General features: G+C 38.6%; 1 protein-coding gene across 17 annotated transcripts in view; it reads left to right on the forward strand.

Moving 5' to 3' along the window:
• Nucleotides 1-26,983, forward strand: part of LOC101172041 (serine/threonine-protein kinase WNK1) — a 79,867-nt gene that overhangs the window by 42,594 nt on the left and 10,290 nt on the right. For 7 of the 17 annotated variants that reach the window (XM_020714209.1, XM_020714214.1, XM_020714213.1 and 4 more), the window contains 29 exons: nt 1,581-1,669; nt 2,226-2,365; nt 2,490-2,569; nt 2,754-2,933; nt 3,538-3,610; nt 3,951-4,135; nt 5,400-5,699; nt 8,236-9,666; nt 11,795-11,884; nt 12,310-12,384; nt 15,065-15,331; nt 17,991-18,061; nt 18,170-18,323; nt 18,424-18,540; nt 19,299-19,409; nt 19,776-19,827; nt 20,379-20,513; nt 20,791-21,646; nt 22,026-22,339; nt 22,421-22,482; nt 22,749-22,805; nt 24,742-24,825; nt 24,911-24,947; nt 25,036-25,115; nt 25,264-25,560; nt 25,646-25,917; nt 26,101-26,176; nt 26,263-26,392; nt 26,776-26,958. In XM_020714209.1, the coding sequence (XP_020569868.1) occupies nt 1,581-1,669; nt 2,226-2,365; nt 2,490-2,569; nt 2,754-2,933; nt 3,538-3,610; nt 3,951-4,135; nt 5,400-5,699; nt 8,236-9,666; nt 11,795-11,884; nt 12,310-12,384; nt 15,065-15,331; nt 17,991-18,061; nt 18,170-18,323; nt 18,424-18,540; nt 19,299-19,409; nt 19,776-19,827; nt 20,379-20,513; nt 20,791-21,646; nt 22,026-22,339; nt 22,421-22,482; nt 22,749-22,805; nt 24,742-24,825; nt 24,911-24,947; nt 25,036-25,115; nt 25,264-25,560; nt 25,646-25,917; nt 26,101-26,176; nt 26,263-26,392; nt 26,776-26,958 (5,998 nt within the window). Of the gene's footprint in view, nt 1-1,580; nt 1,670-2,225; nt 2,366-2,489; nt 2,570-2,753; nt 2,934-3,537; nt 3,611-3,950; nt 4,136-5,399; nt 5,700-8,235; nt 9,667-11,794; nt 11,885-12,309; nt 12,385-13,533; nt 13,612-15,064; nt 15,332-17,990; nt 18,062-18,169; nt 18,324-18,423; nt 18,541-19,298; nt 19,410-19,775; nt 19,828-20,378; nt 20,514-20,790; nt 21,647-22,025; nt 22,340-22,420; nt 22,483-22,748; nt 22,806-24,741; nt 24,826-24,910; nt 24,948-25,035; nt 25,116-25,263; nt 25,561-25,645; nt 25,918-26,100; nt 26,177-26,262; nt 26,393-26,620; nt 26,959-26,983 lie in introns of those variants that run through there. The other 10 variants (XM_020714218.1, XM_020714210.1, XM_020714211.1 and 7 more) reach the window with 10 other exon arrangements.

The following is a 26,983-nucleotide window of genomic DNA, read 5'->3' on the forward strand; positions in this document are numbered from 1 at the left end:
CAGACCAAATGCTGCATCCAATTAGATATATCAAAGCAACCTGGATACAAAAATAGTTCTGAAGTGAGCGTCTGGCTTTGAAAGAAAACAGCATTAGAACAGTATCAGAAAAAAGGAAATTTTATCTAATTTTTTCACGTTTCCTGTCTGAAAATGTCCATCATTTTACCCATAAATTCAGATTGGATACTGGTAAGCTAGGAAAATCTAGTCTTTAGTTTTTCTTTTACTTATACTGAGACTATAGAGTTAGCTGTGTGTTTTGTATGGCATCTTATACATTGACCAAATGAGTTGTTGACACGAGTCATCGTCTCTGGAACATTCCCTGTTCCCAATTAACCTTATTTAACAAAAATTTAGCCTCCTCTCCATGCCTCCCTTCTCCTGTCAGACCTAATGCCATTACTCCCTTCATCAGTCCTAACTTCATTTGGCCCTGGAATCTCTGTGTGGATGTGTGTGTGACAGAGATAGGGGTTGTTATATAATGGTGGGGTACCAGGAGAAAAACATACCCAGGAAGAAAAGAGCAAAAGTGAAGGGAGAGCAGAAAGAAGTTTGCTGGTTTGTCTATCAGTCAACAAATGCAGACAAAAACGGGGTTTTCTTGAATACTCCAACGGTGAGTAAGTCATGTATCTCACAAATATTTGAAACCGCTCATCTTTACCACTAACTTGTTTTCTGGATAAGTTGTCTTTTCCCAAATTAGACGGTGTTAGAAATCATTGGCTTGAATTCCTTCGTATGATTTGTGGAAATGGTGAATTGGTATTGATGAAATTTGCTTCGGGTAAATTTTGTTTGGATTCTTTTAGCAGCATGTCATGTTTTTGATATCTGTATGTCGTGATTAAGAGAAAAGAATTTGAAGACATCCAAATCATGGATAAAAACTTGTGCTCTTCTATTTTTTTTTTTTAACCACAATGTCATTTAAAACTGAAAAAAATTTCTTGACCATTTTCAAAACAACTAGGAAGTTTTCTATCGGAGCTATTTATCTTGGATTAATTAAGGATATGACAAATAAAACAGTATATTTACAGTTATATTATTTGGGATTCAAATAACCCACAGAAAGACTTTTGATGTTCGTTGAGAATTTGAAGTTTTGGGTGGATGCCTCTTCCACCTTGGAACTGCTGAAAGTGTGTTTCTGTGTTCTTAACTGGCTCTATAAAACTGGGATTCATTATCTGCTCTTTCAACTGGTTTTATGTGGAATTTAACCCCGAGGTCAAGCTGTTGCTGGACATTTTGTCCTGCCTCACATAGTCTGCCGGTCAAATGTTAAAACACATTTTTTTTATTGGTTTTACCCCAGAGTTAAAAATTACAACTTTTTCCTCATTGACAAGTAATGATTTCTCTGAATTATTATGTCATTCAAAGAAATTACTAAAAAGTGTTTGAGAAACCTAAAGCCCTTCCTGTATGTACATGTCACAGTAAGATTTGCCTGCATAGAGGGAGAAATAACAAGGCTTTGTGTGCTTTTCTTTTTTTACCTCCTCCTTTGTGGTAAAATCTTTCCTAAAGGTTCTTTACATTTGTTGCTTTCTTTTCTTGTGCAGGGAGTGAAGCCTGCCAGTTTTGACAAGGTTGCAATTCCTGAAGTGAAAGAGATTATAGAGGGTTGCATCAGAACAAATAAGGATGAGAGGTGAGTCACAAAAGCAAGACATTTTTACCCGAAATATGAACTTTACGTGCTAAAAAAACTTTCTGAACATGTTTGGCAACATTACGTGCTTAGCCTGTTTTTAAAATATATGTATATACTTTTCTTTTAAAGAAATCCTAACAATAACAATGTGTACATATATCTAGCACATCAATAGGAGCTTGTGTCTGCAGTCAACCAACTTTCCAAAGTTTACCAAAGTAGCTTCCATTCTTCTCCTGTTTTCAACTTTATTCTATCATTTTCAACCGGTATTTTCAGGTACAAAACTAGGCACAAGCCTGCAACAAAGATTCTTCATTAAGAAATCTGTCTTTACAGGGCATATTTTCTGTTGGGGTTTCCAACAAATTAACTAATTCAATTTCCATTTTATTGGACTGAAAATTGGTAATTATATAGCAAAGGTTTTTCTAACAAAGTTAGCTTAAACTTTGCTAAGGAGTGAATTATTTCTGTTTAATGTTTCTGTCACCAAATAAGGCTTAAAATGAGAAAAGTGCATGCATATAAATCTGGCTCGATAACGTTCCAGGTATGCCATAAAGACCCTGCTAAACCATGCGTTCTTCCAAGAGGAGACGGGGGTCCGGGTTGAACTAGCAGAAGAGGATGACGGAGAAATGATTGCTATTAAACTGTGGCTCAGGATAGAAGATGTTAAAAAGCTAAAAGGTGAGATATCATGAGCCCATGACATTTATTTGAGATTTTAGTTAATTTGTTTTGAAAGTAGCTTGAAAAACTAAGGGCTACAAAAAATCTTAAGTAATTGTCTTTTTTTTTAACACACCTGCAGGCAAATACAAAGACAACGAAGCCATCGAGTTCTCCTTTGACCTGATTCGAGATGTTCCAGAAGATGTGGCTCAGGAAATGGTACGTTTGTTGAATAGAATGTATATAGGATTATAGTATATATGATATAGGAGTATATAGGATGTGGAATCGTTTTATTTATAACAAAACAGGCAGAAATGGGCTATATATCCCCGTGCAGCTAAAAACGAATGTAGTAAACATGTTTAAGTACAATTGTTGTGTGTTTTCTCTTTACCTCCAGGTTGAGTCTGGATATGTTGCTGAGGCTGACCATAAGACCATGGCCAAGGCCATCAAGGACAGAGTGTCTCTGATTCTGAAGAAGAGGGAGCAGAGGAAGCTTGTACGAGAAGAACAGGAGAAGAGAAAACAGGAAGCAGAACAGCAGCAGCAAGAGACATTAAGATCTTCACAGACACAGGTTTGCTAAAGAGTTGGATATCCGGATTTTATGATTGGCTGATGATGAAACACATGTATAGTGGCCTTGAAATGCAAATTACACCCAGGTAGGTATTATGGGATATCGCTGATTGGAGGATGATGATTGTCCATCATTTCAATTGATCATTATTTGGCATGAAGTGATACTGGATATGCTCTGCACTAATTATAAAACTTTTATTATTATACGGACATTGACGACGCGTTTGAAAAAATTCAAACGCCAAAAATCAAATTTCATCCAATCGGAGATGTTCCATTATACCTACTGTATCTTTTCTGGTTTCTTGTTTTGTTTGATTTTTTTTTAACATTTCATTTTGATTTCTGAAAACTACTTTTGTTTTCCGAAACATTTCTTTTTTGGAAATGGAATGGTTTTTTTTTGTTAATTGTTTTGCTTTTTTAATTGTCGATGTGATATTTATTCATTTTTTTTTCTTTGAGTGACTTGTTGGTGTGATTTGCACTTCAGGTCCACCGTACACATTTTCTCTCACTAAATACCGCTGTGTCAAACAACATCCAGTTATTGACATTTGACAGCCAAAGTTTACGTTTGCTTGTGCTTTTGTGTGCAGGCAGAGCTGGATGAGACTGAAGCGTTGGAGCAGCATCAACTTCGAAACCAGAGGACCAACACCTCCTACACATGTGAGAATAAAGGAGCAATCCGTCACAAATATGTTCTTTATATTTTTCACAGATAGATAGTATGAGTAATGTAATATGTAGCTTTAATCAATGTAAAAAAATAAAAGTGCACACTGAAAACAATTTCAGCAGAGGCGAGCTGAGCTGTTTGCGTTTTTCTGCAAACTTGCTCTCCTTGTTGTTGACACAGTTTTCAAATGTGCCCACAACTTTTCTCCGTGTTATCAGAAAACGCCCCGGAACTGACTCTGCAGTACTCTTTCCTTTGATTGTGTGTCACTGAGGTCTGTTTTAGTCATTATAGAAGATACAGAAAAAGCTCTCTGTGTGTCGCCCTCAGCCGAAGGAGGCGTGGACAGCGGCTCCTCGGTTTTCTCCCCGGACTCCCCCCACCCCGGACAGATGACAATGTCCTACAGTAGCCTGCCGTCGTCCCAACCCCCCTCCCAGCCCCAGACCCCATACCCCCCGACACCCTCTTGTCCCCAACAGCACCCATGCTACCCCCAGCCGCACCAGTCAATGGTAAGTCACTGTGGTAGCTTCACAGCTGTGGTAGAGCGGCCCTCCCTCATTTTCTCCTTGATGTGATAAAGATGTTGACCTGTTTGAAGTGAGATGCAGTGATGCTGCAGTGTTGTAGAAGTGAAAGGAAATTGGTTTGAAGTTTGCTGAACTTAATACACAAAGTACAGCATGTTCCTGTTTCGTTTTATCACACTTAACCTTTAACCTCAAAAACAAAAACCATCAGAAGGTTTCGGAACAGTTTTCCTTCTCAACAGGGCATGCATTGTTCTACACATAACTTGTTCTGACACGACGTCTTTGATCAGTCAGGTAATGCACAGGTGGTTTCTTTTTTTTCTAGAACAGGCAACCTTTTTCCTTTTGATAATCAGCTGTTCATTCCTCAGCAATTATAAAAATACCCTTTTATCTCTTATTTTTCTTACATCCTTACAGTCCAGCAGCCACATAATCATCTTCCTTTTTTTCTGATCCTCATCTCTTTTTATTTTATTGCAACTTTAATGCACATGTTATTTTTTTATTTGTCTACTTCTTCATGTTTATGTCAAATTAATTTGATCGATTATTAAAATGTTTACACACTTTTTAAGTTTGTTTTAAGGAGTGCTTTTCTTTTGTAAAGTTGAAAAAATTATTGCCACCATCCAATTTTTAGATGGAAACAATATATATTCCCACATAAACCAAATATAAGGCTTTGTCAATTGTAGAAAGTTTTGAACATGGACGCCCATAGACATGGACATTGCCATCTTGTTCACGACTTCCACATTGGGTCAAGCCAAATTTTATGTTTAGTTAGTCTACGTTTAATTCGTTTAAAGCAACTTTTTTTCAGGTGAAGCAACTTTATCCATCTTGACTACATATCAAAAGTTGTTTTTAATAACATGTTTATTTTGTATGATTTCAAATAATTTATTTTGCTGTTTTTCATTCTTTATCTCTTTCAGGTTTCTTCATAGTTATTTTTTTCATGTAGTAATGTTTTTTGTGTGTTTGTGATGTTTTTCTGACTATTTTATATTAATGACATGGAAAATTCTATTGTAATATTCTGATATTTAACGCGCTCTCATCAAGTGTTGCCTAACCGAATTGAAATGTTAAAAATGTGGTTTCATTATGTTTTTTTCTCAGCTTTTTTCCCTTATTATTATTGTATAGCCTTTGAAGTAATTTTACTTTTATTTTGAAATTTCTTTGTTTTTCATGTTGATTCTACCTTCTTCCATCTCCTTTCCCCGGCCTGCAGCCTGTATCCCGCCCCCATCGAAGTCGTAGCATGTCTATTTGCGTGCCCCCGTCTTCCTACTCTTTCTCTCATCCTCCTTCGTCCTTGGCCATTCCTCCAAAACAGCCTGCCACACCCCCTCCAGACCTGTCCTCCTACACCTCTACCACACCCCCCTGCACACCCCTCTCAGCTGAGGGGGACACTTTTGCGGGGCGCCTCTCCAAGGCCCTGGAGGCTGTCCTACCCCTTCACTCAGCCTCTTCTCAGCCCGGGGCCAGGCAACGGAGGGCCAGTCTACCTGCCCTGTTCTCCACCCCTGTAGGTTCACAAACGTAATCCCCAGTGGTGGTGAAAACCAAGGAGAGGGAAAAGAGAGAAAAAGAGGATGGGCTTTAGCCATACAGGAGTTAAAAATTCATAACTGCCTGTTTGAAGACATAAAACAGTATTGACAGTCTGTAGTATTTGATAAACACGTTTAACTGAGGTTTTGGCATCACCACTGCCTGTTATGGTTCTCAGTTATGAACTTTGTTTATCATACACAGGAAAAGAACTCATTACCTTAATCCCAATCCCAAGGAAAAAATGTTTTGTCTAGCATGAAACGCAAACCTTTTAACTGAAAGGTAAAAATAAGAAAAATTGTTACTCTTTAATTTGTATTGCATATTTGACTCAAAAAGTAAACGTGGGTTAGTGTTAACGTCACTGCTTTGCATTACTGGACCTCAGCATTCCCTGCTTTGCATGTTTGACAAGTTATACTTTCCAAAGACACAGTGGAAGTGTACTTATTAATCATGAAAATTCATCTAAAGTGAGTCAAAATACTAAGGATCAGGCTAGGAGAGGGTTTAGTTCTCTAAATTATATTAATAGCAAAGAGCTTTGGGGCTTCTTAGGTTATGTCCCTAAACACAGAAAGCTCCGGAGCATCCTTTGAGACAGGAAATTATGTAAACCTTCACATTTATGGTTTCATAGATTCTTTTCCTAGTATATTCATCCCTTTACAAAATCAAAGTTACACTGCAAAAACTGAATCTTAAAAAAGTTTAAAAAAAAAAAACCTGTTTGAAAAAAGTGTCTTATTTTCTTGCAAGAAAAAAATCTTAGCAATAAAGTTTTTCAATAGCAAAATAATATTAGTTTAAGAAAATGTGTCTTAACGACTAGAATTTTCTTTCTTAATTCTTGGTAAGGCAATTTTTTTACCCAACTGACAATTCTTTTATCTTATTTATAGAAAACATCTGCCAAAAGGATTGGAATTATTGATTTATTTCTAACAGGCCTGTTTTTGCAGTGAACCTTTTTGTTCTTACCTTTAGCTCGTACTATTATCTGGTGACTTTAAAGGAAATAAAAAGTATTAGAAGAAAATGTTTGAAACTACCAAACTATTAAGAAAAAAAAAAAGAAAAAGCAAATTGTGTTGTTGACAAGCCCTAAAGAAGTCTGATAAGTCAGCTGGTTTGCATCAGCTGCATTAGAAGAGAACTTCTCAAACATGTGAGGCCAGGAGTTTCCAGGACTCAAGCAGTTGTTTTGTTTGTCCCTTTGCATCAGACTCTCTTTATCTCTCTTTTTCCCTCTTGTAGGCCATCATGTTCACATTGAAAACAGATTGTCATTAGCCGTAACTGTACTCCGTGTAACAAGTACTCTAATATATTGTGCATCTGCTTCAATGGAAACAGCTTTTTTACAGAAAAATAATAGGATTCTTAAAGACCCACTCAAGTGAAAATAGTGTTTTAACATGTTCTTGTTCGGAGTATTTATTTATTTAAATCGTTGTGAATCAGGAGCAGATGAAACAAAGTTGTTGGAAGAAGTGTGTAGCTGTGACATAGATGCTACAGTCGGGGGGGCCATAAGCTCCCTGCTCTGCTCCATTCTGATGCATCACTTGTAGACTACTAGATCCATGAACATCTTCGTTTTCCTCGTCTGAGCTGGAATATGGCTCAAAACTGTATTTTACTCTGATTATATTCGCTACTATTGTTGCGCCGCTGATGTTAGGCGGAGATATTTAGGGACTGTGAGCTTGCAGGAGAGTGTGTTAACACAGGGATGATGGGAAATGAGGGCAGGCTTACTCCTTGCCTAGATTCCCTCCTACAACTCGGACGTGAATTTTTAATGAATTACTGCCGCTCTGCAGAAACGTTTTCTTTTATTTTGGCTAAAACGGCATAATCATAATTAGAAGGGGAAAGCTTTGAAAATAGATCAAAAGATGATCGAGTCGGACTTTAAGGAAAGAACAAATTCCAATGTTAGTTTTTGTAGAAGTGTGGAAGCATAAATCAGTGTGACTTCGCCTGCTCTGTAAATGATAGCTTTTATCTTTTACAACTTCCGGCTGGAAGCATGAATTGCCTAAATTAAAAGTGAAAAAGGTTTTAAAAGAAAAAGACGTTTCTTGATAGAAGATGCATTTATATCTGGATATCGTAAAGATAGAAAACAGCATGTGCTGATCTGTCTTTCTATTTTTACTCTTATCCACCTTTTTTCCTTTGTTTCCCTCTTTTTTTCTCTGAACTTTCCGTGGTTTGATGTGCTACAGTCGTACCCATCTGTTAATTTTATAAATCTTATGTATTCAGTTTTTTTTTTCTTTTCTGCTTGCTTTATCGCTCTGTTTGCTAGCTTTAGAAAACACTAGTTCCCTTTCTGTCGGATGTGCTCTTTAATTTGTGAATAAACACCTTTTTCCTTTTTCTTTTTTATTTTCTTCTCCTTTCACATTTTTCTCCATTTCTTGTGGGCCACTTCTGTGGTTCTTTCTGTCATTTTTCTTGACTCTCATTCCTAAATCCATTGTATCTCATTGTCACAGCAGCATTCAATGCCACACCCCTTCACTGGAGGAGCGAGTTCAGGCGGAGGAGGTACGGGGGCGAGCACCCCACTTCCAACTCTCCCAGACCCTCCAAGCATTTTCTTTCCTTCGATCCCCGAACGCCCCGTTTCCTTTTCGCCTCCTCCCACCGGGCCCCCAAAGGGGTACAACACTCAAAGACGTAAAAGTACCTCCATTCTCGAGGCGCACACCAGACATTTCCAGCCTGCCTACACCCGCTATGGAAGCAGTCTCCACCCTTTTTCTGGAATGGAAGGAGCAGAGACTCCCTCTTTGTTGATGGTCAACCCCAGTTTTGCTGCTCCAAGACTTGCTGTCGGGGAGCCTCTCCATCCCCCTGGACAATCTGACTCAAGTTTTTACGGATATAAAGATTTAAGAGCAGAACACGAAGAAACAGTGAGGAGGTTAAGTCTGAATCAAGCGGCCTTGTTGGACCACTATGAAGCAATTGCATATGGAGCGTACCCATTGGCTGCTCACCAGCTTAGCCACTTAAGTTTTCATCATCAGAGGCAAGCCGCAGCTGCAGCTGCTAGTTTGGGTTTTGATCCTGGTCCTCCACCCCAGCCAGGGTTTTTGCACCCTCACATCTTGCAAAGAATGAGCGCACACAGTCCAATACCTCCATCCATACCCCCAATGAGCACATCAACAGCTGGCTCAGTCTCTTCTTCATCATCTGATGGATGCTTTCCTCCACCGCATGCTACATCATCCTCCTTCCCCATATCCGCGCCTCCAGTGATGGCAGAGGCCCCTCCACCTGCCGGAAGTGTTTTTGATTTTCATGTTGCTGCAGCTGCTGCATCTGTCGCCGGAGATCCAAACCTCTTCGCAGCCAGAGTTTACAGAGCTCGAAGGAGTTCCATGGACCTCCCTTTGGAGGACAGCTCTGGGACTGGATCTGGTGGTTCAGGAACATACAGCCGTCTGCAACCGGTGACTGAGGAGTTGTATGCTTACATCAGTCCAGAGCTCCCCTTACCTCCTGGAAGTCTTCTTCTTCACCATGCCGGTATGACCACCAAGGACAAAAGCCCAGAACCGTCCAGCGACTCTATGGCCTCCTCTGATGCAGGAGAGTTTCAGTCACCACCTCCGCCTCCTCTCCTTCCTCCTTTTGACTCCTCAGATGCTCAGTCCATCCCTCGCTCATCCTCCAGTGCACAGTACGAGCCATCAGGGGGAGTACTTCACACAGACCCCCAAGGGCATCCACCTTCACTGCAAAAGTTTTTCCCCCCTACGCCATCGACTGATCAACCGCTTGGTGGGAAGCCCTCAACTCAACTAGAGTGTCTGATGCAGAGTACCTGGGCCCGGCATGGAGGGGTGGTACCAGCCCAACTGGATATGACATACCATGAGTCATTGCTGGCCATGCAGGCTGCTAACTGCCCTCTGGTATCAGAACTTAGAAACAGTCATATACCTTGGGGTCAGTTACTATTTGAAATCACTCAAACAGTGCTTAGCAGCTGTTAATTAATGAATGACTTGTTTTGATTCATTCATTCCTTCATTGATTCAAATAAAAAATCACCTAGAGAAGATTTAATCAGTGTTTATTCTAAATTTAAAAAGCCATGATTTTGGAAATAGTTGAAACATAATCTGTTCCAGTCTTGCATTGTCATCCAGCGGTGGCTAACAATATAAAATGTCAATTAACATTCCCCAGAAGCATTTTAGTCTGATTATAATAGTAATTTGACCCAGAGGCAGTTATACCAATTCCCATTGTTTTTGTACCCTGCTTACATGGTCTCCCAGCTGATGCTTATATGCCAACCAGTAGCCTCATTGTTTTTTCTTTTTTTTCTTTCAAACACCCTTAAACCATATAGATCCTCCAGAGAGTCTCACAGTCTGCCACTATCAAGTTCACATGATGCATCACAGTATTCATTCTAACAGTTCTTTCTTTCAGTTTGACATTCGATCCATAATTTTTGGTTCAGACTAATTAACTGCACGCTGTGCAATGGTGGTTGTCTTTGAGACGCTCTTCAAAGTTCAAACTTTATGAGCAAACAGTCTAAGCCCTCAACTCTGTGTCTGTGTTGTCTACTCAGTTCATTTTGTGCAAATAAGTAAGTATTTATTTTGTCTGTATGTTCATATATGAATGTATATGAGAAATGTGTGTTTGTATGGGTATACTTTATCTACCGTATACTTGACTTTTCATCATACAAATCCAAAGTCGCATTGATTCTGAGCAAAGTTGCACTGTAAAATGCTAATAATGTAGATTAAAACTACATAAATTATATGTTTTGTAAATGTAAGGCACTTTAGTGGCATTTTTAAGTAAGAATTGAATGTGAATAAATGACTTTGTTAATTTGTATGAACAAACACACAGAAACATACAACAAAAGTGTGATGGGCTTAGACAAACCAAGCAGAGTAACCACGTAGAGACATCCATGTGCATTCTTCTAGGTTCTTTCTGTTTTGTTTTGCAAGTGTTAAAGAGCCAGGTACTATTTATTTGCTTATTTTTTGTCACTTCTTGCCTAAACTGGAGATCAACATTCTGAGATCAACAGCATAGCTAAATAAACCCTTAGCATGCTTTTCCGTTTAACAATCGCACACTTGGTTTTCTTTTGATTGCCAATATTCTTTGTCCGTTAGCCGCCCCTACTTTATGGCATTGGTATGTTTTGTTTTTAGTGCTTTTGTTTTACTTTCTTTGCTCATATGATCTAAAAATAAATAAATTGCAGCAGTGTGAGGTGTAATTTGCTGCATAAGCTTTCTTCCTACTTCGTGGTCAATCGCTTCATGACGAGCAGAGTTGCACCCAGGCTGTGAGGGTTTAATTATCTATAAGATAATTATCGATTTTTTTATATATTATGTTCAAGATAAAACAAAATGTGTTGGTTTAGTCAGTCATATTAAAGATCCGATAGAATTATGACAAATATGAACTTTAATGTTTAACCTGACTCAGAAAATACAGAAACATTCTTAGGACTTTAGTTATTTTTGGGATCGTTTTAAAAGCTAAAGGGCAGAAAAGGTAATAAATGGTGTTGAAATATAAATGATGCAGATAGAAGTTTTAATAATGGAGGTAATAAAGCATCCTCTGTTCAAAGCTTTGTTTTAACTCAAGTTTGTATTGAATATAACTGCCAATTACTAAGGATCTTACCTGCATGTAAGAAAGAAAAATCCTACTCACCCTGCTTAACCCTGGTACTGTGTGCGTACTGTTGCTGTATATACATACAACAAGAGTTGCTGTGCATATATCTGTTGCTGGACTAGTCGGTATATGTGCTGTGCATGAGTGCAAACACAAGAAGAGAATTTTGATTTAAAGCATCTTGCGTTTGCACCCATGATTGCTTGTAATCCAGAAGCTACAATCATGTTCTAATTTATTTATTTTCCTCCCCTTCTTTTTCCAATCTCTCTTTGACTTCTCACCTCCACTCTCCATGGTTTTGCATCCCACATCGGATCCGTTCCTCTGTTTTTCTCTCCGTCTTTCTGCACATCTGTTTCTGATAAGCAGGTTCAGACCCTCACACCTCAGGCGAGTGCAGGACCCCCTCCCATTTCTGCCACAACGCAGCCCGCCCCCGCTGGGCCAGCCCAGCAGGTGAGGAACCTGCTCCGAACAGAAGGGAACTGTCGTATCTAATGTTTTTCTTTCTCTTCCTGTAAACCATACTCTCTTTGTGTCCAAACTTTATAGCACTACATAAAACACAGAAACTGGTCTACAAGGTTACTGTTGCATTTCAGTTGAAACATTTGAGCATGCTGCCCTCTGCTTCAGGTACATCGTACCTGCAGTAATGTCCCAATCGTTAAAGCAGTCTTGGAATCCAACACAAAACACTTTTTATTGTAATAAAAACAGAGAAATATAAATATTTCAAAAATGAATTTACAAATACATTACTGTATAGGTGATTGTTCAACCTTTTTTCCCCTTGAAGTATTCACTCTGTTGTAATGTTGTTTTTGTTTTGTCATTTTTGCAAAATCTGTGTTTTGATCAGTTGTGCTGTCCTTTTGCAGGTTGTGTCGTCTAGTCACTGTAGTACATCTCTACAGAGCCCAACGCACACAAGTCAGTCGCAGGCGCCTGCACAGGTACTGGACTTTAATCTTACATTTACAGCCCAACACTTGGCAAACGTTATTTCATCCTTGATTATATAGATTTGGAATTAGATCGACCACATGGTTAAATAATTCCTTTTCAGTTGCTGCTTCTTATAAGCTTCTTGTTCTTTTATTGACATTTAATTGACTAACAATTGTCCGTTTAAATCTAATAGTTTAAAGTATATTTTCTAACAATGACTTACAAATTATGAGGCATACACAATGGGGGTGTAACGATTCATTTTAACAGTTTAATTTGTGGTTTGCTGATCCGATTCATAGTCTAGATTTGTTCATTTTGAACGATCCGATTCACGGACCTAAAACTGATCAAAGACATCTTTAGCCAAAAATGCTTCTGAAGGGCGAACAGCGTTGTGAGAAATTCCATGTCGACCTGATAGCCGGTTAGAGAGATTTAAACGTGTTGCAGTTGCATTTACTGAAGGCTTTAAATAGTGGGGGACTCATTTAAAACATCTTAATTTTTTTTTTTTAATCCAAAGTTTTTCCACACATTAGACCATGATGATGGCTTGATCATTTTTGCTCGCCGTCTTCTTCTCTGCCTTCTCCTGTGTGTTTTTTTCCGCTGTGCTGGCACTCGGTCATGATGTCACACACAGGCAGAGTAAATTAAGTTTTGTTCAACATCTTTGTTCTCATAAATAAGCCAACATCCAAACCTCAGTCCAAATGTTGTTTTTACGATTATTGATGTAGTTGATTTATTTCCTTTAGAAATGGTTTGATAATGATATAGGTCGTTTCCATTAACAGCTTACCTCAGACAGATCAATCTGGTAGAAATAGAAATCGATTCATCGATGTATCGTTACACCGCTAATACATAAACAACAAACCGCAGCAAACAGGTCCAAACTAATAAAAAAATAAAATGAATAAAAGTTTAGGTTTCTAAAAGAACGAAGAAACAAGCTGTAGCTTAAATGTTTTTGTTGTGTTGGATTTGATGGAATTTTCCTGTGTTTTACTTTTACCCAAAAAGCTTAGCTTTATTTTCTTCTTTCTCTTTATTCTCCGGATCGCTCGTGGGCATGCTGGTTTGTTTCTATGTTTTTGTGACTGTTGTGTCCATCCGTGTTATATGTGCTGATTTGTGTGTCTCTGTAGTTGTATGAGCTAAGTCCTTTTCCAAGCCTAGAGCATCTTTATCTTTTGTATCAAGCTGCTCAGCGAGCTCTGGTTCAGGTATCACTGTGTTTGCATTGTTTTATTTGAAAGCTGTTAGTAGATATGAGTCTGACCCTTTGTACAAGTGTTTGTGTGTGCACCCTACAAAAGACTTGTGCATTTCAAGTAGATGTTTTTTGTTATCATGAACAGAAGTTACTTTTGTAATTTTCCACCTGTATATCAACCGCCTCCATTGGAGCACGAAGATAATGGCACATTTTTTATAAAAATGAAAATGCAAAACAAAGGAATAAAACTGATAAAAATCTAAACGTTAGTATAAAAAGCTGCAGACCAAGGAGAATTTCACGTATTTGTGTGTATATATATATGTATATATATATATATATGTATATATATGTATATATGTATATTTCGACTTATAAGCTCCTAAAGATCTTACAAAAAAAGCAGTCTAGTCATTATTTGAATTGTTCAATAGTTCATTAGTATTAATTGCTGCATATTCCAAACACACCTGCAGAAAATGAAAATTGACATGATCATCAACAGAAATGAAGTAGTTTTGGTTATAAATATGTAGAAAATGGCATGGTGAAAAATATGTGACAATATGTAAAAATTAAATTTATATTTTTTCAAATCAATATGAGCTCATCACAAATTGCGGTAGAAAATTATAGCGACAATTGAGAATCCTTTTAGGATATCAACTGTAAAAAAGACAAAATTGAGGTCAAATTTTTGTCTTTAAACATGTAAACACAGCTTGGCTACTTTTTAATATTGCATGGAATAATTATTTTTCTGCATATGTGATAAAAGAATATTTTGTACTGACTAGTGTTAATATCTCAAATGGTTCAAAATTCAGTTTTGCTCATCCACGTGTTCATTAATCATAAATGAGACACAAAACACTAAAGTTGAAATTAAATATGACAGGCATGTTTTTTTGTTTTACAAAATACTGACATTTGGTTTAACCCAAAATCAAAGTTGTAATGTGAAAGTTATCTTTTTTTTAATCATGATGGTTCAGCCTTACCAATTCCTCAAATCACAAAGTAACTGTCATTGAATTGAAACATATTTGATAAATTTGTATTAATGCAGCCAATTGCCATGAGTGAAAGTCAATAACTTTTTGTTTTATGTTGTTAGTTACGACCAGATTTCTATCATCATGCATGCTTCAATTATTGTGCTCCAAGCTCTTCATTTATAGATTTACAGAACATAGAGGACTTTTTTTTACTAGTTTGTCAGAATGACCATTTTTTAAAATGATTCCAGCTAATATAAAGACCAGCCTGAGAGCACAATCCATCGTCATGGAAACCTTGGGGAGACTTTGCAGTTTTTTTTCTATTAACCCCTCCTTCCTCCCTACTATATTTTTGCATGTGTCTCCTTTTCTTTCTTTCTTTCTTTCTCCTCATCCTCTCCCTTAACCCCTTTTCTCTTCCTTCCACCTTCCTTTCTGTTCTTGGACCGTCCCTATCAGCCAAGTGCATCTCCAAATACCTCTGCTTTTCCCTTGGCGACCCTTCCTACTCCTATTGCCTTGCCGACTGCAACCGTGGCCTCCCCTTCCTCTCCTCTACCAGTCCCTGTTGGGGTCGTGTCCACAATTATCTCTCCTCCTGCTCCTCTTCCTCCTCCTCCTCCTCCTTCTGTGCCCACACCTGTGCCTCAGCTTTTGGCCACCATGATTCCTATCATCAGTGTAGTCTCCGCCCCACCTGACTATCCTATGGAAGGCCTTGCAAAGGTATTGGTAATGGTACAAATTGCCAAGTGGTGTATTATCCCAACTCCTGCTTTCTTTGATTTGAAAAATATCTATTTTTCAATATTTGAGTAGCTTTTGAGTTTAAGGTAAAGTTTTTAACGGATGAGGGGTTTTTTTCTGCATAAGAGAATTTTTTCAAGTTACTATTATCTCATAATTTCAATTAAAGAGGGAATTTTACAGTGATTGCCAATCTGAAAACATCTCATTCTGTCAAAATTTAGTCACTGTCCAGATTTAGAGCAAAATTATTTATTTCCTTTTCTCTTCCAACATCTTTAAACTTTACCTCTTTTACTGTCTTTACTTTTTGAGCAGCGGAATCTGTTTTTTTCAACAGCAAATGGAACAATCAGTTGCTCAAGAAAAGCACAGAACTGGAACTCATGTGCTTTTTTAATTGTGCGAACACTTAGAATAATGATTTAACACGTCTGCGTCTTCATCAGAGTCAAAGTGGAAACAGCTTGGGAACATTTTGCTGTTGTTTTTCTTTTTGCATCATGTTTGACACTGCTACGAAAAAAGATGTCTTGACAAGTAAATTTCACTGCTGAAAATGTCAATATATGCAGCATCAAGTGATTCACCAGATCACCATTTCAGAAAAGCCAGAGAATGCTGTTCAATTACAAGTGATGTACACATTCTCTTTTGGATATCTGTTGTCTAAATGACAAAAAAACTAGCTTTTGATTTGTCATAATTAATTGTATCTGTTGTGTACTCATGTACTCAACTTGAGCAAGTTGGGCGTTTAGCTAGTATTGTTTTATGTGTAAAAAAAAAAAGGAATTACTCCATTTTTATATGACAAAAAAGACAAATATTAAGAGATATTAATTGTTGGGAGTCAGGGAAAAGGTTGTGGCCTTTTAGTTGTGCGCAGACGAGCCAGATTTTGAATGAAGTAGTCACCTCAGAACCCGAAACCGACTTTCATTAACAAATCAAATGCAAAAAGTGTTTGGACGTTAATTTAAAAAAATCATAGAAATTCAGTCAGTGATGAAATGTCCTATTTTGTCTTGTTTGCACATAAGGAAATTCAGCTGGCCAATATCATCCAATATTTCTATATTAATGTACACATTTTTAAATCTAATGAAGTTTTTACACTTTTAAGCCTTAATAGAAAAATTGTTTGGTCTTTTTTGAGATCTAATATATAAATAGAAGCTTAAAGAAGCATGTGGTTGAGCAGCTTGTAATCATATTACGACAGTCTGTGACTCAACAGCGCTTCTCAAAGTCATGATTTATGATCAAGCAGCTAGTCTGACCATCTCTGTCACAGTGTAAAGTAAGTATGTCTTAAGCAAACACTGACAACATCAGAATTAATATTAAAGACACATTTGTTGTTGCTCAGCAATCTAAGACCCTTTACAAGTTCATCTAGAAGTACTCTAGAAACCATTTTCCTCAATTAGATCATTTTTTTCAGAGGAATTTTAACTTAAAGTTACTATATTCTCAGACTGTTTAAAGTCAAAAAGTAGAAAAAATTTAATTTGAAATAAAGTTTTACTTAAAATAAAAGGTTTGCACTAAGTTGCTTAACTGAGCAATTAAGGAAATAAAAGTTTAGCCTTTTATTAGAAAAAAAATATTGTGCTTCTGATTAAATGTGCTGTGAATATTTTAGTTAGCTAATTTTTAAACACATTCTCTGCTTTTTGTTAAATATTTAACGATTGTTCTTTTCTTAATGTAAGAAGTTTATTCAAATATCTATAATGCTATTTTTTTAGTTCTAACTCTAATTAACGTTCATAAACTTATTTCATCTATCGCTTGCTGTTGTATTCAGTAAGAATGTTTACAAAGTATATATTTTATCAATTGTTTTATATGATCAAATCCAGTTCAACCACATAATTGCAAGAGTTATAAACTGTTTTTTGTCAATATATTTAAAAAATCTGAAAGGGCCGTTATCTCTTTGATGGTTTCATTAAGAGAAGTTGTTGGTGAAAAAATTCAAAGATTTCTCTTCTTTAACATTGAAATCCAAGCCTTGATTGCCCAATAATTTAATTAACCTCTTGACTACCAGATTAAAAAATTTTCCATTCAAAAATGGTTCAAAACTAAAAAAAAACTACAATTCCCAAAGCCCCCCACCCATTCACATGTAGTATCATTGAGAAGCCCCAAATGTCCTCTGAAGATACCAAAAGGAGTTAATTCAGTATTACCAGTATATAGTAAACAGGACATATTCGGGTTATGAAAAGTCTTTTACAGAAGAAAAATGTACATTGCTATTAGTCAGGAGGTTAGTAATTAATTAGATTAATTTAAATTAGATTTGGCTTAAACTGAACTCTATAAATTAAGTTTTTTAAATGTTTTTTTCTAAAATGTCATCTCTTGACCTGATCGTGTTATAGTTTATGTGACATTAATAAGCATTCGCTCAGTGTGGGCAATTCTCTTGTTGGTCTTTGCGTATATAATTTCCTTGCCTTAAATGTATATTTGTTTGGAATATTTTGCTTGTCTTGTAAATAAACCTTGCCCGTTTTTTGTTTTGCATAATCCCTCACATTTCTGTTTTTTGGCGTAATTCCTGACCTGTATTTAAGTTTTCTTTACTTAAACACACAACTTTTTTTGTTAATTTCTGTTTCAGTCGAGCTCTCAGTCTTCAGAACTGTCGCTGTCCCAGCTGCTGCTGCCTCAGCTCCTCTCATCTTTAGAGAGGTAATGTACAAGATCAACCATAGTCATTGAACTGACACCACACTTCTAGCCTAACCATTTTTGAAAAAAACTTTTCCTTTGACACTGAGTGTCTTGTTTGCATCTTAGTGGTCATTCAGAGGCGTCGGGGCTGAGCGACGGCAACGAAGGCGGAGGGGGCGGCCAGCATGAGGGTCGCTCCAGCAAACGCAAGCCCAAGCGTTCCGTACGAAGCCGATCGCGCCACGATAAGATGTCCAAGGCCAAACTCGATGTGCTCAGTGTAATGCCACACCTCACATGCCACACAGTCCTGTAATGCGTTTTCTACGCCTGTTCTTGTGTGTTTGATATATTTTTTTGTGTCTTTGCTGTTTGTGCAGATTTCAAACCGGGGAGACAGAGTAGCTGAGTGTCAGCTGGAGACTCACAACAGGAAGATGGTAACATTTAGGTTTGACCTGGATGGAGATAACCCTGAGGAGATTGCTCAGATAATGGTAGGACAACATTCAAAACAGATCATTTATGGTTCTTCAACGGTGGAGGGTATAAGAAATTCAATTCTCACAGATGAAAGCACATAAAATCAGAATTATAGATAAGAGGATTGGATCAAAGCATAATTTTTCATCTCAGACAAAATTTCTGCCTCCCAATCAGACTTCTTTAAAAATGTTTTGTTGTTGCAAAGTCAGTTAAGGTAAAAAATTGGGACTTTGTTTTAAAAAAAAGCAAATGTAGGAGTTTCAATTTTTGGAAAAATAAATAAATAACTTATTTGATTTGCTAATTTCATATAAATCAGAAACTTTCGAGGTCTAAGACTAAAGTGAACGAAGGCATCAACTGTGAAAATGTTACCCTTTTTGTGCTGCTGCACTGCTGATGTCTAAAAAAACAGCACACAACATCAGGTTCAGGCTTTTTTAATGTGACTTTTGGCTGAACTGTTCTGAGGAACAGGCAAATTAAACCAGACAGACTAACTCAATTAAATCTTCAGGATGTGAGCAGAGCCCATTTGTATCTACTCCACTTTGTCCACCAGAACAGTTTGCCATTGTTTGATGTTTTTTTCACAAAGTAGTCCTCACTGCAGCAACTTTTTTATAACCTCTGTGAACCAAAAAACAAAAAACAAACTCTAAAATATGTGACATTGATGTAGTTTTGGATACCCACCCATGTTTTTTCAGCCGTGACAAAACGCCTCTGTATTGATGGTATGAATATGTCTTAACGTGTGCACATTCAGGTCGAGAGTGAGTTCATCCTGGAGAGTGAGAGGGAGTCGTTTATCGAGCAGGTCAAAGAAGTAATCCAGAATGCAGATAAAAAAGGTCTGGAAAGAGATCCAAACTGCCAGGTAAAGGCCATGTTAAGGTAGCGGCTGTTTTGCAGATAATGCCAGTGTATTTAGAGGCCCACTCTGATTATCTTTTGATGATCTTTTTTAAATGCGTTTATTTCTAATACGATTGTGCTGTTTTTATCCATTATCATTTTCTGGGACATAGTTTTTGCAGAGCTCCTACAAGTGTTTTAAAAACGTCAATTTTTATTCACAACATAAAGAAATAATAAAGAAATACTCAGAAAAAAACCAAAGCATGATTGTTGTCAGAGTGGATCTTTAATAAAGGTTTTCTTCTCCCGTAAAAAAAAATAATATTTTTATTATTGTATTTTTTGTCACAGTCAATTTGTCTAATTATTATTTGTTGATCTGTAGTCGACAGGTGACAAGAAAGAACAGATCCCTGCAATATCTGTCCCTATGCCAGGTAATAACCATGACAAGTCAACAGTACTAACAAACAGTAGAGAAATCCCTGACAAAAAGATTTAAATGCTCTTACTGTTGTGCAGATATGCTGGCCCCAGCAAATATTTGTTTAGATTAGGACAATGCATATTAAATATGCCAGAATTAGCACTCAAGCTAAGTTGCATCTGTTGTCTTATTTTAGGATGGGTGAAAACTAAAAAACATGCAGACATTGCAAACAAACAAAGGGAAAGGCATGGAGCTTATCAACACACAACAGAGTAGACAGGACCACAAATCTTAAAAGTTTACATAAAAAAAACTCTTAATGGAATTGATTCACCTAAAGGATCATTTTAAATGAGTACATGTCTTGTTTGTTTGCAACCACTGCTTTAAAACTGTTTTGAATCTTGTATCATGTTTAGTTTCTGTGGATTCTAACCTGCACTAATTCATGTAGCCTGTTCTTTAGTAACGCTGCATTGTAGAATATGTATTCTTTTATGGGATTTTTCTTCTTATAAGGTACAAATGAGGATCATGTATTTTTGTATTTGTTCCTAGACATCCCCTGTAGTCCATCAAAACAGATAGTGTACTTGGGACGGAAGTTCATTGTTAGCCCTGTACCTGAAGCCAGGCTGAAGGAGCTGGCCTTTACTTCCCCTCCTCCCTCATCCCTTTGTGTTGCAGACACCGGTAAGTAGGGTTTAGGCATGCTTGGATAACTGTTATTATTAAATAAAGGAAATCTTGTCACATTTTTTATCATTTAATTTGTGAAAGAACCAAATGAAACCTTAAAAGACTGTAAAATTTACAAATGAAAGTTACCTTAAACAATTAAATGAAGAAAAACGTTGCAATCTGGTGAAAAAGCTTTAATCTCAGCTATGATCTTGAAGGATTTAGCTGAGACTATGTACCTCACAGTGTGGATTACAAAGTAATTTCTCTGTCATTTCTGTCCTTTCAGCTCCGTCTCAGCCTCCAGTTCCAAGTTTGAGTTTGTCCCAGTCTGCCGGAGCAGTCAGCTTACAGCAAGCCTTCTCTGAGCTCAGACAGAACCAGTTTGACCCAGGACCTAGCACTGCCCCACCCTCCATTCCCTCCATTCCCCTTGTCCCAACTCCCCATCCTCTCCTGCAGCCTGTGGCAGCTGTAGTGTCTTCACGCTGCAGCACGCCTGTTTCCTCTATTGATGGACTTTCTATTTTAAGCCAGGCGAAAGAACAGGTGCTGGACGTCACTCATCCTCCTCTTGCACCTTCTTCCACCCCTTCACCTGCACCCCTTGCCTGTCAAAGTCCCGCTTCTTTATCTCCTCCTGCCTCTGGGGTGAATCAGTCTATCCCTCAGTCACAGCTGATTTCTCAACCAGTGATGCCATCTTTGTCCCAAGCACAGGTTCAGCCCCAGGCTTTCCTGCCGCCCTTACCAGTTTGTCCTGTCACTGCGACTTCAGTACCTCTCACTTTAACAATAGCCAGCATTCCTTCAACAGGGCTCGTCCCCTCTCCTCCCACCCAGATTCCAGTATCTTCTCCTCCATGTTCCACTCTTCCAGCCAGAGAAGTCTCGTCTAATCATCCATCTCCCACTTCCTCCCTGACATCTGCCCTAACCACCTCCCTCATCTCGACCACAGTCATCCAAAGCCCCCAGCTAGTGCCTTCCACCCCAAATCTCTGTCCCTCCAGCTCGTCCCCTGTGGAACTGCCACCTGTGGTCACCAACTGCTCTTTGGTCCAACCAACCTGGGTCCACACACAGCCGTTGCCCCCTGACCTTCCTGGGCAGACACACACTCCCTGTCTGGACTGTGACACAAGGTGGGGGACATCTTGAGTTACAACAGAAAGCTGTTATAGGTATCATGCGATATTTTGAAAATGATAGATGACAAGTTATGGTTATAAAATTGTGGAAGACTTTATTTTTCATTAGACCAAGTATTAGTTGGAGACCCACTCTTATTATCCCAGCAAACAGGAGGGGGCGTAGCTCCGCGCCAACGTACCTGCCCATGCTCTAGTCGAGAAAATGTCAGGTTTTTTATATTTTGGCTAAAAACAGCAAAATCATAATAAAAAGACCACTAAGAATGCTTTTAAAATGGATCAAGAGATGCTCTGAGTGGATCTTTAAAGCAAAGTTGTGTTTGTGTAGAATAGGTGATTTATGTTTCTGACCGATTTCTGTGTGTCTCAGAGGTGAGGCTGCCTCCGACTCTCTGGGAAAACCAGATGATATTCAAATTCTGGACAAAAAGCTGAGAACTCTGTTCATGGACCTTGGAGCATCTGCCCAGGGGGACGTCTTAGCTGCTGATCTTACCTCAGCCGTCTCCGTGCCTGGTACTTCATCCCCTGTTTGCCCTTCCTCGAGCTCCATCATTCCTGTCACCACTCCCAACTCCATTCAGCAGGCTCCTCAGCCTCCTTCCAGCCTGGCCCTGGGGCCACTAAGCTCCCCTGCTCCAATACGAGGACCCGGGACTCCCATCTCCAACTCTGCACCAAGTGGTAGGAATGTGACTTTAGATGTTTCTCATTTTTATACATGACAGAGCTTTTAAGTAACTTACTGACCTTATTTTTTCGCAGTCATACCTTCCTCTTCCATAAGTCAGACCACTCCATCCAAACCCCCCCTATCCAGGCTTCCGGTAAGTTCCACTTTTTTCACATCCTATCAATCGTCATTTGGACTTTAACAGCATGTGCATGTACTCAAGTAAAGCTTTCACGCTGTTCTACACTGTAGCGCTAATGTAAACAAGTCTAATTTAGTCTTGTTCAGGGTGACATGAGCCCTCGCAGCATGAAAGTTCCTTTTAACATCCTTCATGACATTAACTTTGGAATCTTCACCAAATTTTTCAGTTGTGTTTCTTTCTCCTGTTCTCTCCGTTGCATCTTTCTCTGGGATTAGGCCACTTCTCCTCCTTCAGAACTCCTGACCTCCTTGCCTGGACCTTGTCTAATACAGGTGTTTTATTTATTTATTTGTAATGTTTAGGATGTCCTGCCGCACTAAATCCAATGCCTTTGCTGCCATGAACTTTGTGTTTTTCTTCATCGAGTCAGTCGGAGCACTTGTCATATGTCTTTGTATTTGAACATTTATTAAGTGTTTATAACACTTCTGCTCACAGAGCCATGGACATGACTAAAAAAAAACCCAACAAAATGTTCCCTCAAAGTAATCATTTGTGGCCGCAGTTTAGTATTTTGTGGACACAAATTAGTATTTTCATTAGCATTTTGTGCACACAAAAGGCACAAATTAGTATTGTTTTAGCATTTTTGTGTGCATAGTGTAGTATTTTATTTGCATTTTGATGCCACAAATTAGCATTTTGTTGCATTTTGTGTGCACAAATTTTATTTTTTTGTGTTTTAGCCTTTTGTTGCCACAAATTAGTGTTTTGTGGTCACAAATTAGCATTTTATTTGAATTCTGTGGCCACAAAATTAGTGTTTTATTGGCACAAAGTTGTAGTAGGAACTGATGACAATAAATACTAGTTTGTGCACACAAACATGCTAATTTTTTCTTATTAAATTATTTGTGGCCACAAACTATTCATTTGTTTAAATTGTTTATCTTCTTTTATGTTGTGTCCAGGGCTCTATGGCTTTTTTTCCTCCTCTACTTAAGCGAGACAACTAACAAAAGTATCAAACCAGTACACAAAAACAGAACCCATTACATTTAAAAACAGGACATCTCATAATCTGTAATAAAGCCATTTTAATAAAAAAAAAATAGAGCAATGTACAAATAGAGAGTTTCCATTAATACAGGATAAACGTGAAGACCTTCATGAACTCTGATGCACATTTAATATCCCAGAGAGATTAAAGACTAATTTCACAGAACAGAGACTGAGACTGAGACAGCAATGAGGGCAAGAGCAACGCAGACTGACGTTAATTTCCAGGCTGTTTTCGTGGCTTTGAAACACACAACACAGTGAATAATGAGACATAGCTTGCAGCTCTCAAATGAAAAATCTGACCTGCCATGCTAGAAAATTCCCTTCTAGGCTCTTATGTAACTAAATGAGACATGTCCAGTTTGATTAAGATAATCCTGCTGGAGCTGGGGGTTCATAGGGGGTGAGACTTAGATGGAGGCTTTCTTAATTCTTGCTAAATTGTTGAAAAGAAAAAGCTTTGAAAGTCCTCTACAATCCCCCACAACTCTGAGTTCCTGGAAAAAAAAATTGGTTTGCTTTAAAAAAAGAAAAGAAACAAAACACCAGAATAGAAGTTTTGTTTTGTTTTTGGTTTCAGTTGCAACTTTAGTGAATGACTTTCTAGGCATCTATAAATCAATATTTTAATTTTTTTAGTTAAGTTTTGATTCTTGCCTTAATCATTTACAATGTTTTGCAAAATACTCTATATTGTTACATATAGAGTATTTTACTTTTGTATTGTAAAATAATTGCAATATAACAGGATGCTTTTATTTTGAAAAAAAGCTTCAAAGCAAACCGGGTCTTTGTGCATTAGTTTGGTTTCACAAAGAATTATGTTCATCATGCGTTTAAGTAAAAAAAAAAAAAGGCCGTCACATAACCTTAAACAATTCTGAACCCCCCCCCCCCCCCCCCCCCCCCCCGAGTCTGTCTGATTTGTTTTTGTTTTTTTTTATAATTATACTTCGGCATATAAAAATGCAATCACCTTTGTGAAGGTTTATCATCGTCCGAAGATTTATATCTACTTAATCATTTTACACTCATTCCACAGATGTGGGAACTTAAAGTTAGGGATCATCCATCTTTAAAAAAAACAAAAACATGTGCTTTGGCTAATCTGTGCTTACCTCAATAATATTGCTCAAAAGTGCTGGCTGCTCTTTCCTGGCTGCTTTATAGTTGCTCGTCTAACATTAAGTCTGTCAACACTTCAAGTCCCAGCAGCCTCTGGAAGATCTGGATGCCCAGTTGAGGAGAGCTCTGAGCCCGGAGACGGTTCCTGTCGGCTCTCACACACCGGTGAGCACAAGTTTGCTTTTGAACAAGATTGGAACCATGTTGTGACATTTCTTACCTTTTTTTTCTAATTTTGTGCAAACTCCAGGCCTCTCTCAGTAGTGTTTCTTCAATAGGACCACCAAGTATGTAGCTATTAATTAATGATCATATTTAGAGTTCTGAATGTTATTTTTTTTCCATTCAGGGACTCATTTCTTATTTCTGCTTTAGTTCCTTTTTCTTTGGCAGAAGAAAGGGCGTTTTCTCCTGCTCCTCCTTCAGTTGGTGGAAGAAAACTGGGAAGATTTGAGGTAAAAGCCACAACTGGAGCAGATTTAAAGTCCCACTCCAATCATCTTTTGATCTATTTTAAAAGTGCTCGCAGTGGTCTTATAATCATGATGATGCCGCTTAAAGGCAAACATTGAAAAAAACTTTTTCTTTTTCTCTCTTCTTCAGGTATTACCAGCTGCCGAGGAACCTTCCGTCCAGCAGCCAACCTGCACCGACTCTTCCTCTACCACCTCCTCCACTTCATCCTCGTCCTCGTCCTCATCCTCATCCTCCTCCCTTCTTTCCAGCCCAGAGAACACTTTGCACAAAAACTCCTCGTCTGTTCTGAGGGGAGAAGGCAGACGAGTTGGGGATGTTGTGGATGGATTCCTCCAAAGGACATCTACGGGATCATATCAGACCTCTCCTTTCACCTCCCCCTCCCCCTCCCCCAAACCGGCTGCTGTCACGGGACGCACTCAGGTAGTAGTTGTGTTAGTCCTTTCCTTATTTGGCAACCAAACCATCATTTGATTTTTGGGGGTTCTCTCCGTTTTTTTTTTTTTAGGTTACTTCTAACCCAGAATCCCGGGTGGGCAGGTTCTCTGTGAGCCGAGCCAACGAGCAAAGCATCGAGTCCAAACTGAACCCTCCACCTACTGCGCAGACCGCTAATGGACCCAGTCACCCGGTCCAAGATTTGAGCCCAGGATCCCAACACAAGACCTCCTTACCGATTCTGAACACCAACTCCTACAGTAACTCCTACATCAGCAGCGACAACGATTCAGAGTATGAGGACGAGGACTTCAAACGGGAAGTCAACCGCCTCCGAGAAAAGTAAAGTAGCCCTTAAATTATCCTTTCAAAGCCACCTTTTCCTTCTCCATGTTTTCTTTGTTATCATTTATTTTCCTCTTTTTCTGCAGCACTTTACTTTACTTAATTAAATCTTAGAAACACTCGTTACTGTCATTTCTGATATTTTTTTATAGTATTAAGCATGTTTGTTTCTTACACCAGACATATGCGTGAGATCCAAGCGCTCCACGTGCGGCAGAAAGAGGAAGTAGAAACTCTATTCACCAAATTGGGAAAGGTACCCCCTTAAGTTACAGAATGAAACTACTTCAGTTGACTTGGCATCCGATTCAGTTTAGTAAAGCTGTTTTGGTACTCACGCAGGCTCCTCCTGCAGCTGTCATCCCTCCACTTATCACTTTGACGGGTCGGCGGCGTCGACCCACCAAGAGCAAGTCCTCAAAGTCCTCCAGAGCCGGCTCCACGCACGGCAGCAAGAGTCCACTGCAGCCAGGTGTGCGTCTCACCATCTGTGATCATTCAATACAAAATTTATACTTTTCTAGTTTTTGGTTAAATTAAAAGAAGAAGAAAAAAGTAGATTTTTTTAAATAAACCATAGTTTCACAAATGTCAAAACATTTACTCTGTGCCCTCTCTGTGTTCATGCATTCATGTGCAAATATTTGTACGCGCGCGTTGATTTGCTTGTTTGTGTGCACTGGGTTGGATCCTGAATCAGGCATGGAGCTTGGAAATCTCTGACAGCTTCTCTCGTCTGTTTTCTGTGTTTGTGGGGGTGTCTGGGTGATCCGTCTCTCTGTGTTTTGTTTCCGCTTTCTGTGTCCGTCCATCCTCGCCCTCTCCTCTCCTGCCAATGCCCTGTGCGATTTCCAGACAGCACTTTATCCGCTCAGAGCGCCCCGACCATGTGTGCCGGCCAGCTGGCTGCGTTAGCCGATTCAGGAGGTGGCACCGTTCTCCAGCCTCTAAAAACGTCTCCCTCCAGCGACATCTTGTGTTCCACTTACACCAGCGACGCTGCTCTGTCTGTGCCCAGCCTGTGCGCTCCGTCCCCAGGTATGCCATACAGCATGCAGAGAAA

The sequence above is a fragment of the Oryzias latipes genome, chromosome 23 (genome assembly GCF_002234675.1).
Source record: "Oryzias latipes chromosome 23, ASM223467v1".
In the NCBI taxonomy this organism is placed as follows: domain Eukaryota; kingdom Metazoa; phylum Chordata; class Actinopteri; order Beloniformes; family Adrianichthyidae; genus Oryzias; species Oryzias latipes.